Source organism: Pristiophorus japonicus, chromosome 1 (genome assembly GCF_044704955.1).
Source record: "Pristiophorus japonicus isolate sPriJap1 chromosome 1, sPriJap1.hap1, whole genome shotgun sequence".
In the NCBI taxonomy this organism is placed as follows: Eukaryota; Metazoa; Chordata; class Chondrichthyes; family Pristiophoridae; genus Pristiophorus; species Pristiophorus japonicus.
Genome location: NC_091977.1, coordinates 446360478 through 446374651, shown reverse-complemented (window position 1 = coordinate 446374651; position 14174 = coordinate 446360478). Strand labels below are relative to the sequence as shown.

The window sequence follows — 14174 nt, the reverse complement described above, 5'->3', positions numbered from 1 at the left end:
ATAGTTTTAGAATAAGGGGCCGCCCAGTTAAAATGGAGATGAGGAGGAATTTCTTCTCAGAGGGTTGTAAATCTGTGGAATTCTCTGCCCCAGAGAGCTGAGGAGGCTGGGTCATTGAATATATTTAATGTGGAGATAAAACAGATATTTGAGTGATAAGGTAGTGAAGGATTATGGGGAGCAGGTAGGGAAATGGAGCTGAGCCCAAGATCAGATCAGACATGATCTTATTGAATGGCGGAGCAAGGCTCAAGGGGCCAAATGGCCTACTCCTGCTCCTATTTCTTATTTTTTTTAAAAAAGGAATGTGTGGAGGCAGAAGACGTGGGTATAATTAATGAATACTTTGCATCTATTTTTACAAGAGAGGGGCGATGCAGACTTTGCAATGAGGAAGGAGTGTGAAATATTAGTCGAGATAAACAGAGAGAGAGGAATTATTAAGGGGCTTAGCAGCTTTGAAAGTGGATACATCCCCAGGCCTGGATGAAATGTATTTCAGGCTGTTAAGAGAAGCAAAAGAGGAAATAGCACAGGCTCTGACCATCATCTTCCAATCCTCTCTGGCTACAGGTGTGGTGCCAGAGGACTGGTAATGCTGTACCCTTTGTTTAAAAATGGAGAAATAGAGCATAACCTCAGTGGTGGGAAAATTGTAAAAAATCCTGAGGGAGAGGATAAACCTTCATTTAGAAAGATAGTCAACATGGATTTGTCAAGGGAAGGTCATGTCTGACTAACTTGATTGAATTTTTGGAGGAGGTAACCAGGAGGGTCGAAGAGGGCATTGCGTATGATGTAGTGTATATGGATTTTAGCAAAGCTTTTGATAAGGTCCCATATGGCAGACTGGTTACGAAAGTAATAGCCCATGGGATCCAGGGCAACGCGGTGAGTAGGATCCAAAATTGGCTTGAAGGCAGGAAGCAAAGGGTAATGGTTGATGGGTGTTTTTGTGACTGGAAGGCTGTATCCAGTGGGGTTACCCAGGACTCAGTGCTGGGTCCCTTGCTTTTTGTGGGATATATCATTGACTTGGACTTACATGATTAAGAAGTTTACAGATGACACTAAAATAGGCCATTTGGTAGACAATGAAGAAGTGGCGGACTGCAGGAAGATATCAATGTGCTGATCAGGTGGTGGAATAGTGGCAAATGGAATTCAATCCGGATAAGTGAGAGATAATGCGTTTGGGGAGGTCTAACAAGGCAAGGGAATACACATTAAATGGTACGACACTGAACAAAGAGACCTTGGAGTGCAGGTCCATAGATCCCTGAAGGTAGCAGGTCAGGTAGATAAGGTGGTTAAGGCGGCATATAGAATACTTGCATTTATTAGCCGAGGCATGGAATACAAGAGCAAGGAGGTTATGCTTGAACTGTATAAAACACTGGTTAGGCTGCAGCTGGAGTACTGTGTGCAGTTCTGCTCACCACATTGCAGGAAAGATGTGATTGCACTGGAAAAGGTGCAGTGGAGATTTATAAGAATGTTGCCTGGACTGGAGAATTTTGGCTATGAGGAAAGATTGGAGATGCTGGGTCTGTTTTCTTTGGAACAGAGGAGACTGAGGGGAGACCTGATTGAGGTGTATAAAATGATGAGGGACCTGGACAGAGTGGATAGGAAGGACCTGTTTCCCTTGGCAGAGGGGTCAACAACCAGGGGACATAGATTTAAAGTAATTGGGGGGAGGTTTAGAGGAAATATAAGGAGAACCTTCTTGACCACGGTAGGGCCCTGGACAACGTGGACCACTTCCCCTATCTCGGGAGCCTCCTATCAACAAGAGCAGGCATTGATGATGAGATCCAACACCGCCTCCAGCGCGCCAGTGCAGCCTTCGGCCGACTGAGGAAAAGTGTTTTTGAAGATCAGTCCCTCAAAACTGTCATCAAGCTCATAGTCTACAGGGCCGTGGTAATACCCGCCCTCCTGTATGCTCAGAGACGTGGACCATGCACAGTAGACACCTCAAGTTGCTGGAGAAATACCACCAGCGATGTCGCCGCAAGATCCTGCAAATCCCCTGGGAGGACAGATGCACAAAAACATTAGCATCCTCGAGCAGGCCAACATCCCCAGCATTGAAGCACTGACCACACTTGATCAGCTCCGCTGGGCAGGGCACATAGTTCGCACACCAGACGCGAGACTCCCAAAGCAAGTGCTCTACTCGGAACTCGTCCACAGCAAACGAGCCAAAGGCGGGCAGAGGAAACGTTACAAGGACACCCTCAAAGCCTCCCTGATAAAGTGCGACATCCCCACTGACACCTGGGAGTCCTTGGCCATAGACTGCCCTAAGTGGAGGAAGTGCATTCGGGAGGGCGCTGAGCTCCTCGAGTATCGTCGCAGAGAGCATGCAGAAATCAAGCGCAGGTAGCGGAAGGAGCGTGCGACAAACCAGGCTCCCTGCCCACCCTTTCCCTCAACGACTATCTGTCCCACCTGTGACAGAAAATGTGGTTCTAGTATTGGACTGTACAGCCACCTAAGAACTCATGCTAAGAATGGAAGCAAGTCTTCCTCGATCCCAAGGGACTGCCTATGATGATGAGTGGAGCTCTGGAACTCACTGCCTGAAAGGGTGGTAGAGGCAGAAACCCTCAACACATTAAAAAAATACTTGTCTGCGCACTTAAAAATTCCGTAACCTACAGGGCTATGGACCAAGAGCTGGAAAGTGGGATTAGGCTGGATAGCTCTTGGTCAGCCAGCATGGATACAATGGGCCGAAATGGCCTCCTTCCATACAGTAATATTCTATGAAAGGTTATCGGCTTGAAATGTTGACTCTGCTTCTCTTTCCACAGATGCTGCCTGATTTGCTGAACATTTCCAGCATTTTATGTTGCATCACTCAACTTTTGATTGGGAGGATGTCGACAGGTCGATGCCACTGTCATGGCTGCACTGGAGCAGTTCGACTCGGGGAGCCTTCCTGTGACAATGACTGGATCAAATTACACACTGCAGAGACTTTCAATTATTCTCCAGCAGGCACGATCAAATTACACATTGCAAACTTTTGAGTGTTTCTTGTCCTCTAAGGGGACCAAGAAATATGGTCCAATCCACTGGTATTGCAAATAAATGCAGCCTAAAACGATTAGGAAAGCAATGACACTTGTTTTAAGCAATTAATGTTTCAGGAAATTGGTGTTTCATAAAATGTGTGCGATTTGGTTAAAAAAGTAAGATTTCATTTTGGAGTACGCTTAAGGAAAATTACAACTAATTATATAGGCTTTATTTCTTGCTCCGTGACAAACAAAGTTCAGTAAACTTTTGAAAAAGGCTTTTAAAAATAAAAAATACAAAGTTGAATGTACAAAATTAAGCTTTTGAATTTAAATAACTACAAATGAACATTATCTACCAACAGACATTTTTTTAATATATTTGCGACTGTTGGATAGAAATCTCTCTGTAGAACATTCATACATTGTTCAATTTTCTTTCAGACTATATACATATTTGCTGTTCTATTTCCACCAACTCATCTATTTAATGAGATAGATTTCCCCTTATGAAGCTTGAGAAAATTCTTTTAGTAAAACATAATTTGCTTATGAGTTTAATAACAGAATTTTTCAGAGGAAAATATATCACCAAAACATCTACATTTGTTCTAAGCCTTTCTTTTCCGTGACAAAATACTTCCATTTGTGTCTAATCCAGACCCGGAAGGTGGCTGCTGTGATTTCCTCAAAGGTGTTGAAACCCATTCTTCTGTACTGTTTTAAAGGGGGAAGAAAGTTTAATTACCTACTGTCATTTTGTAAAAATGAAAGTTTCTAGCAATGATTCAATCATCCTAATAAAAGTGAGTAAATGGGATGACAATTTAAATGTTTTTTTTAAATGGCTTTGATAACATACCTATATGTTTTCTTTGCACTCTCTCTTCTCATTCTTTTGCTTGGAGTCTGCCCATCAGACAAATCTAAAACCATTGTTTTAGGACTGCAGGCAGAGGTTCCTCCTGTTGGAGTCAGACCTGTATACAGATATAAGATAATCAGCATAATCGCAAATATGTGTTGCACCTTAAGAGTAATACCAACTATTACAATATGTAATCCAGAACATTACATGTTTCATTGTACTGTACTGGAACACAAGCAGACTGGACATCACGAAAATTGCCACAGATTCGCAGCGCCTTCCGATTTATATATATTTTTTCAATAAACAAAGCATAATGCTCTTCCAACATTTTCTTGTTTGTTAGCAGCTACACACAACGTAAAACATATTGAAACATTGCGATTTTGGTGGTATGCCAAAATATTTCAAACTTAGTTATTCATTGTTTGGCAGATTTAACCAGTCAGCCAAATAGTCAAAAATAACTTGTACCACAAAAAATGTACAACTTTGCATTCTTCTGAAACTGATTTTTAATATGGTGCTTTAGAATAAATTAACAGAATAATTAGTAACTAGTTATAGAAAGCAATGGTATTTACAGTTTAGCAAATTATCACAGCTGCAGTGATTTTTGCCTGTCAACAGGACTGATGATAGGCAGGCTATAACGTCCATCTATTAAGCGGAGGCTGGACTAGCTGGATTAGAACTGCGCTGGACCATTTTTTGAGAGATGGTGAAGAGGTACCATCATGTAAAAAATGTACTCTTAATTCCTACACAACCAATCTGAATCACTAATCCTCAACTCTTCTTCCTATATTCACTAATCTGCTTCAATGTCTGCCAGAATTCTCTTGATGGTCTCTGGTTTCTTCTACTCTATCTCTTGATGTTCTGTGTCTCTTCCTTACACATCCTCTTTAAAAATTTTCCTTCTCTATCTGCATTTTCCTAAAAGTGCATTATACTTTACTGTACACAATTAAAAAAATAAAATAGTTACTGCCATCCTCTGGAGAGGGAGCAGAGTACAGGCTAGTTCAGTGCTCACTTGGCAAGAGGATCTGATTGCAGGGGACTCTGAATAAACTCACCAAGCCATCAGGGAAGCTTACATGAAAAACATTGCTCCGCTTTTTATAAAACTTCAGGGGCTAGAAATTGACCAGCCTTGTGTCCGTTTTTTCAGTGATATTTCCCCGTTTTTGGCAGAATAAGGTGAGCAGCCAAACTGGCCGAAGTCTTGAGCCGGCGGTTTGAAACACCGCTGAAAAGCGGACCGCCGGCGTGCAAGACGAAAAAGAGCGCTATCGCTTTAAATTGGCCATTTGTCGCACTCGTATTCTGGGTGAAAAAAAATACCCAAGAAAAGCCTGCGTTGCAGCCTCAAAAACGGCAGTACGTATGAAGACCTGCAAAAAAGGCAAGTTAAAGTTTTTATTTATTAATTTTTTTGCAGCGCTTACTTAGTTAAGGGTCTTGTAAATGTTTTGTGATTTTTTAATTTGCTACTTTTTAAAAATGTTTTTGATCCTCCCAAGGTCTCCCTCACAGCTGTAATAGGCCTCGGACTAAAGTTGGCGATGACCGCGGTTTCCACCGTCAATCCTCTTGTAACACTGATTTTTACCGCTGGGCACATTTTGTGACGAAACTTAGGCCTTTAAAAAATGGCTGTGAGATTAGCAATATTTTTGGCTATAAATGCCGAAAAAATACCACTGTGGCCAAAAGACGAATTTCTAGCCCCTATTGGCCCAGAAATTGACCCAGGAAGGCATTGCAAAAGCTGGTTTCCAACGCACAATGCACATGCGCTGAAAACCGGCTTTTCTGATCTGTCAAGCTGGAGCTCGACAAATCGCACACATCTCCACATCCAGGACATTCTCATGAGCAAGATTCCAGTATTTACCCATATCTTGCCCAGCGGATGTCCTGAAAACTCTTGCGCCTGATAAAAGCAGGCGCATAGCCTACTTTTACGGGCATAAGAGTTTTAAAATACACAAAAACATTATAAAAGTAAAAAACAATTCATAATAATGGGAACTCCAACTTACGGAGCTCCCATTATGGATTGGCTGCCCAGACGTGCGCATGCTCCGACGCGCAGTGGCGGTCTCAGGACCGGGAATTTGCATGGGCGCAGCAGGAACAGGTAGGTGCGCATCTTTAACTTTTTCCCTCAATCGCCCGCGGGAAGCAGTCGACCGGGATTTCTGGGCCAATAGAGTTAATCTGTGAATAACGCTGTAGTTGAACAGCCCGTTAATGCTCACCATTAAGGCTCACACATGAATAATAGAGTTATAGTGGTAGGGGATTCAATAGTCAGCGGAACAGATAGGCGTTTCTGCGGCCGTAGACATGACTCCAAGATGATATGTTGCCTCCCCGGTGCCAGGGTCAAGGATGTCACAGAGCGGCTGCAGGGCATTCTGGGGGGGAGAGGGTGAACAGCTAGATGTCATGGTCCATATCAGGACCAATGACATAAGTAGAAAGAGGGATGAGATCCTGCAGACAGAGTTTAGGGAGCTAGGAAAGAGATTAAAAAGCAGTACCTCAAAGTAATCTCCGGATTACTCCAGTGCCACGAGCTAGTGAGTACATAAATAGGAGGATAGAGCAGATGAATACATGGCTGGAGAGATGATGCAGGAGGGAGGGCTTTAGTTTCCCGAGGCATTGGACCGCTTCTGGGGGAGATGGGACCTGTACAAGCTGGACAGGTTGCACCTCAACAGAACCGGGGGAGGGGTTTGCTAGTGCTGTTGGGGAGGGTTTAAACGAGCTTGGCAGGGGAATGGGAACCTCAGAATAGATTCAGTAGGAGGGGAGTAAAGCTGGAATTAGAAAGCAAAAAAGAAGAAAGTGAGTTTGAAGGATAGAGGAATAAGCAGGAAAAAAGGGTAAAAAAAAAACAAATTTAAAAGCTTTTTGTCTAAATGCACGTAGCATTTGTAACAAAATAGATGAGTTAACGGCACAAATAGATACAAATGGGTATGATCTGATAGCCATTACAGAGACGTGGTTGCAAGACTGGGAACTAAATATTCAGGGGTATTTGACAATTCAGAAGGACAGACAGAATGGAAAAGGAGGAGGGGTAGCTCTGTTGATAAAGGATGGAATCAATGTAATAGTGAGAAACGATATTGGCTCAAATAATCAGGATGTTGAAACAGTTTGGGTGGAGATAAGAAATAATAAGGGGAAAAAGTCACTGGTGGCCGCAGTCTATAGGCCCCCTAACAGTGGAAACTCTAAGTCGGAGTATCATCCAAGAAATAGTGGGGGTTTGTATAAGGGAACAGCAATAATCATTGGTGATTTTAACCTCCATATTGATTGGTCAGGGTAGCCTTGAGGAAGAGCTCATTGAGTTCATAAGGGACGGGTTCCTTGAGCAGTATGTAACGGAACCAACCAGGGGGCAGGCTATCTTAGATCTGGTCCTGTGTAATGAGATAGGATTAATAAACAATCTCCTAGTAAAGGATTCCCTTGGAATGAGTGATCATAGCATGGTTGAATTTCAAATTTAGATGGGAAAGTTGGATCTCAAACCAGCGTACTAAACTTAAATAAAGGAGACTACAAAGGTATGAGAGCAGAGTTGGCTAAAGTGGACTGGGAAAATAGATTAAAGTGTAGGATGGTGTACATTTAAAAAAAAATAATTTATTACATACAGTAATGAGACTCAATAGTTTACATTGTTCTCTTTCTGGGCTTGAGAGATTGATTGGCATTGTATTAACAATTATCACTGTTAAGAGTTAATTATGCGCCCTAACTTTCTGCAGCATGTTTAATGGGCAATTAATGCACAAATCCAGCAACTTAAAAAATAACAGGGAAGCTAAGGGCGAGATGGAGTTTGTGCGAGGCAAATTGGAGAGTGGAGTAAATTGGCCAGCAAGTTCTGGAGAGTCACAACTCACTGCGCATCTCTTCTTCCTCTGAACTTGCTGGTCAATTTGCGCATTAATAATGGCATGCCTCGTAAACACGTCGTTATTTTGCCATGAAAATTTGGCCCATTATATGATTAGGACACTGATAACTTGCCTAGTTGCTTTTCTATTTGCTTGAGCTGGTTCTCCTGTTCATTGAGCTCCTTATGTTTTAGGGTCATTTCTGGTGAACCGAGATACTTCAGTTGCAGATCCAGTTCCTGATTGACATTAGTAAGCTTGATCAGAGCAGAGCGATACTGCTGGATAAGATCTACAAGAGAAACAAAACAGCTGAAAATCAACACGTGCTGGAAACATGCAGCATACAAAGAAACATATAAATAAAGAACTGCTACATTTCTTCTGTTAAAGTAAGTCAATCTGCAAACTACCTGTACTGTGAAAGGGTGTTGAGCATTAGTGTCTTATACTCACAATTTCCCATGTGCTGAGTTTTTGATCACAGCTGGACATCAGGAACCACTAAAGCATTTCCTTACAGAAACCAACAAAACATAGAGGACCAGTTAACACAGGCCAGTCTCACACACCTTTAAGTAGGCAGATAGTGGCACTGGCAAATCTCTGGAAACAGGCCGCTTGCCTCTTCTATACAGAGAAATTTTTGTTGATTAGCATGCAAATGAACCAGGGAGTGAATCTCCTTTAGGGGGACTTAAGGGGTGAAAATCACCTATTAATAAAACAAGAAATTCTGTTTTTTAATAATAAGTGATGCCAGTCATGAAAAATAATCACTTTATTCAAATGTGTTAACTGAAATAAATTATTTGAAATATTAGTGACTGCAACTTATAAAAGAATTATTGTTTTTCTTTGTCCTGTTTATATATTTTTCAGTGAACCGACATTCCAGCATAAAAGTATAGTCACAAGGGGTAGCTTGAATTTGCCCTGCTAGTGGGCGCCCCCAAGATTTCTGGCTCTAAGATTGCTGAAATTCTGCACCAGAAGAACAAATTTGGAAAGTTAACCTATATACTGTTTGAAACAGAAGCATTTTTCTTAGATAACAAAAGAAAGATGCTTTCATCTGAAACAGATCTAAGAGATGGAAAAGGTAATATTTTAGGTTTATGAAAATACACACAAATAGGCTTCCCAGTAGCACAGTGAGTTTATACAGTGACTAGGTAAACCAGAGGTCAGGAAGGTGACAGATTTGATCCGCAAACTATTCTGTTAGCAGGCATCACCCAGAGTGGTGATAAGGTCGCTTGTCTTCAGCACCCTTGGGTTAGGGGTTGGTGGGACTGTATAATTAGCCAAGATTATGATGTAACAAGCCTGTTCTGTTAGCAGCATCATCCAGAGTGGTGATAAAGTAATTAAAAAAAATGTGAGAACAGACAGATTTTAATACATTTCCTTTAATGCCACATAGCCTGAATAGTTATAACAAGCCTCATGTGAGATATCTTATCGAATGCCAGAAAATCCAAATGTGCACTATATCTACTATATTGCTTCTATTAATAGAGTCAGCTATTTCTTTGAAAAACTCTATCAAACATAACTTGCCTTTTACAGGTCCTTGATTATTCATCTCTAAATGCTCACTTATTTGATCTTGAATTATATTGATTCTAAGAGTTTGCTCAAAACTGACAGACTAATTAATGTGGTACATTGCCCAGGTATGTCGTATCCTCAAAAAGCAGCAGCAATGTAACGTGGCCAATTAACACCCTTTTGGCATCTTAATATTCAGCAAAGTAATGTAAGGAGCCAAAAATAATACAGTAAATACATATCTACTCATCAACTACAACTTGGCTCTCGACCCAGTCACAACCGTGATATCAAGGCAGCACTTGACCAAATATGGCACCAAGAAGCACTAGCAAAACTGAGATGATTGGGATTCAAGGAAAAAACTACCAATGGCTGGAGTGATATCTGGAATAAAGGAAAGATGGGTGTTGTTGTCGAGGGCCCAGAACACTGCTGCAGGAGTTACAGGGAAGCATCCTTGGCTCAATCATCTTCAGCTGCTTCATCAATGGCTTTCCCTGCATAAGGTCAGGAGCGGAGCTATTTGCTGATATTTCTCCATTGTTCAGCTCTATTCACAACTCAATTAATAATGAAGCTGCACATCCCAGTCTATAGTAGGACCTGGACATATGTGCGGCTGATCCAGGGGTCGTGCACAGGCCTCTCACCAGCTGTTGTCACTGGTAAAGATATGGTGCAACAAATGTAAAGGGGCCGTGTGCATAAAACATTAGAGGGAGCATTGACTTGAACAATATTCAAGGTTGGGCTACCAAGTGGCAGAAAACACGTGCCACTCAAGTGTGAGACAATGATTATCTCCTTCATGGCCCAATCACCTCCCCCTGACCGCCATAAGCACCAGCTTCATCACATGCTCTACCATTAATACTGAGGGTCACTATTGAGATGTCAGCCATGTCTCAGTGGTAGCACTACTCTTATCTGAGTCAGAGGGTTGCGGTTCAAGTCCCACTTGAGACTTGAGCACAAAATCTAGGCTGGCATTCTAGTACAGTACTGAGGGAGTTCTGCACTGTTGGAGGTGCCATTTTTCAGATGATACGTTAAACTGATCAGCCCTCTGTGAAAGATCGTATGACACTATTTCAAAGAAGAACAAAGGAGTCCTCCAGCCTGGCGACTATTTATTCCTTAAAAATCATCACTAAAACAGGTCATCACCACATTGCTGTTTATGGAACCTTGCTGTGAGCAATTTGGCTGCTGCGGTAATTATAACAATGACTACTTAATTGGCTGTAAAGTGCTTTGGGACTTCATGAGGTTGTGAAAGCGCTATATAAATGCAAGTCTTACTTTAGAATCAGAGCACAGGAGGCCATTCAGTCCATTGTGCCTGTGCCAGCTCTTTGATAGCCCTACTCCTCTGCTCTTTCCTGCAAACGTTTCCTTTTTTCAAGTATATATTCAATTCCCCTTTGAAAGTTACTATTCAATCTGCTTCCACTGTGCCTTCGAGACTCTCCCTTTGATTCGAGTGTTCTCGACTCCATTTCGCAGCATGCTACCTGCCACCACCTCAGTAAAACCCCAGCATTGCACGAGGTAGAAAAAGCCATAAGACAGCTTAATAACAACAAGGCTACGGGAGGGGATGGAATCCCCGCTGAGGCACTGAATTATGGCGGAGGGGCACTGTTGGCGCAAATACATGATCTCATCTCTCTCATCTGGAGGGAGGAGAACATGCCGGGAAATCTCAGAGATGCAGTGATCATGACCATCTTTAAAAAAAGGGGACAAGTCCGATTGCGGCAACTAGAGGAGTCTCCCAGTTATCAGCCACTGGGAAAGTCGATGGTAGAGTTCTCCTCAACCGTCTTCTCCCTGTGGCTGAGGAGCTCCTCCTGGAGTCTCACTGCCGATTTCGTCCCCTACGGGGCAAAACGGACATGATTTTTACAGCGCGACAGCTGCAGGAAAAATGCAGGGAATAGCACCAGCCCTTATATATGGCCTTCTTCAGCCTTACAAAGGCCTTTGACACTGTCAACTGCGAGGGTCTATGGAGTGTCCTCCTCCGTTTCGAATACCCCCAAAAGTTCGGCACCATCCCCCGCCTACTCCACGACGATATGCAGGCCTGCGTCATCGCCCCAACCCTCTTCTCACTCTTCCTCGCTGCCATGCTCCACCTCAGTCAACAAGCTCCCCTACAGAACTACAGAACCAGTGGGAACCTGTACAACCTTGGTCAGTCTCCAGGCTACGTCCAAGATCACCCCAACCTCTGTCGTCAAGCTATAGTACGCGGACGACGCCTGCGTACAGAGGTTGAACTCCAAGTTATAATCAATGTATTTACTGAGGCGTACGAAAGCATGGGCCTTACGAGAAACATCTGTAAGACACGAACCTGTACCCGCCGCACAGCACTGCCTCCCAGTCATCAAGATCCACGGCGCGGCCCATTTCCCATACCTCGGGAGCCTCTTATCAACAAGAGCAGAAATTGACGACGAGATTCAACACTGCCTTCAGTGCGCCAGTGCAGCCTTTGGCCGTCTGAGGAAAAGAGTGTTTGAAGACCAGGCCCTCAAATCTGCCACCAAGCTCATGGTCTACAGGGCTGTAGTAATACCCGCTCTACTGTATGGCTCAGAGACATGGACCATGTACAGTAGACACCTCAAGTCGCTGGAGAAATACCACCAACGATGTCTCTGCAAGATCCTGCAAATCCCCTGGGAGGACAGACGCACCAACGTTAGCGTCCTCAACCAGGCCAACATCCCCAGCAATGAAGCAGTGACCACACTTGATCAGCTCCGCTGGGCAGGCCACATGGTTCGCATGCCAGACAAGAGACTCCCAAAGCAAGTGCTCTACTCGGAACTCCTTCACGGCAAACGAGCCAAAGGTGGGCAGAGGAACCGTTAGAAGGACACCCTCAAAGTCTCCCTGATAAAGTGCAACATCCCCACTGACACCTGGGAGTCCCTGGCCAAAGACCGCCTTAAGTGGAGGAAGTGCATCCGGGAGGGCGCTGTGCACCTTGAGTCTCGTCGCCGAGAGCATGCAGAAATCAAGCGCAGACAGCAGAAAAAGCGTGCGGCAAACCAATCCCACCCACCCTTTCCCTCAACAACCATCTGTCCCACCTGTGACAGGGACTGTGGTTCTCGTATTGGACTGTTCAGCCACCTAAGGACTCATTTTTAGAGTGGAAGCAAGTCTTCCTCGATTCCGAGGGACTGCCTATGATGAGGACTACCCTTTTCAAGCAATGCAATCCAGATCATAACTCAGTGAGTAAAAAGAATTCTCATCTCCCCATTGGCCCTTTTGCCAATTACCTTAAATCTGTGTCCTCTGGTTACCAACCCTCATGCCAGTGGAAACAGTTTCTCCTTATTTGCTTCATGGCACCGTGGGTGGCTTTGCTGCACAGGAGGGCAGGAAAAAGAGTGGGAGAACTATAGTGGTAGGGGATTCTATTGTCAGGCGAATAGATAGACGTTTCTGCGGTCGCAACCGAGACTCCAGGATGGTATGTTGCCTCCCTGGTGCAAGGGTCAAGGATGTCTCGGAGCGGGTGCAGGACATTTTGAAGAGGGAAGGTGAACAGCCAGTTGTCGTGGTGCATATAGGTACCAATGATAGAGGTAAAAAACGGGATGAGGTCCTACAAGACGAATTTAGGGAGTTAGGAGCTAAATTAAAAAGTAGGACCTCAAAAGTAGTCATCTCAGGATTGCTACCAGTGCTACGTGCTAGTCAGAGTAGGAATTGCAGGATAGCTCAGATGAATACATGACTTGAGGAGTGGTGCAGAGGGGAGGGATTCAAATTCCTGGGACATTGGAACCGGTTCTGGGGGAGGTGGGACCAGTTCAAACCGGACGGTCTGCACCCGGAACCAGTGTCATAGGGGGAGTGTTTGCTAGTGCTGTTGAGGAGGGGTGAAATTAATATGGCAAGGAGATGGAAACCTATGCAGGGATACAGAGAGAAGTAGAATGGGGGCAGAAGCAAAAGATAGAAAGAAGAAAAGTAGAAGTGGAGGGCAGAGAAACTTAAGGCAAAAAGCAAAAAGGGCCACATTAGAGCTAAATTCTAAAAGGGGCAAAGTGTGTTAAAAAGATAAGCCTGAAGGCTCTGTGCCTCAATGCGAGGAGTATTCAGAATAAGGTGGACAAATTAACTGTGCAGATAGCAATTAACAGATATGATGTAATTGGCATCACGGAGACATGGCTCCAGGGTGACCAAGGCTGGGAACTCAACATCTAGGGGTATTCAACATTTAGGAAGGATAGACAGAAAGGAAAAGGAGGTGAGGTGGCATTGCTGGTTAAAGAGGAAATTAACGCAATAGTGAAGAAAGACATTAGCTTGGATGATGTGGAATTGGTATGGGTGAAGCTACGGAATACCAAAGGGCAGAAAACGCTAGTGGGAGTTGTGTACAGACCACCAAACAGTAGTAGTGAGGATGGGGACAGCATCAAACAAGAAATTAGGGATGCGTGCAATAAAGGTACAGCAGTTATCATGGGCGACTTTAATCGACATATTGATTGGGCTAACCAAACTGGATTTCCTGGAATGTGTTAGGGATGGTTTTCTAGTCCAATATGTCGAGGAACCAACTAGAGGGCTGGCCATCCTAGACTGGGTGATGTGTAATAAGAAAGGACTAATTAACAATCTTGTTGTGCGAGGCCCCTTGGGGAAGAGTGACCATAATATGGTAGAATTCTTTATTAAGATGGAGAATGACACAGTTAATTCAGAGACTAGGGTCCTGAACTTAAGGAAAGGTAACTTCAATAGTAT

The 14174-nt window shown here is 43.7% G+C and overlaps 1 protein-coding gene across 1 annotated transcript in view; it reads right to left on the bottom strand.

Moving 5' to 3' along the window:
- Positions 1–3235: 3235 nt before the first annotated feature.
- The window catches only part of smchd1 (structural maintenance of chromosomes flexible hinge domain containing 1), a 302280-nt gene continuing 291341 nt past the window's right edge, over positions 3236–14174 (bottom strand). The window contains exons 46-48 of the mRNA XM_070893027.1: positions 7966–8124; positions 3892–4009; positions 3236–3746 (exon numbers count right to left, since the gene is read on the bottom strand). Of these exons, the coding sequence (XP_070749128.1) occupies positions 3641–3746; positions 3892–4009; positions 7966–8124 (383 nt within the window). The 3' untranslated portion in view covers positions 3236–3640. The remainder of the gene's footprint in view (positions 3747–3891; positions 4010–7965; positions 8125–14174) is intronic.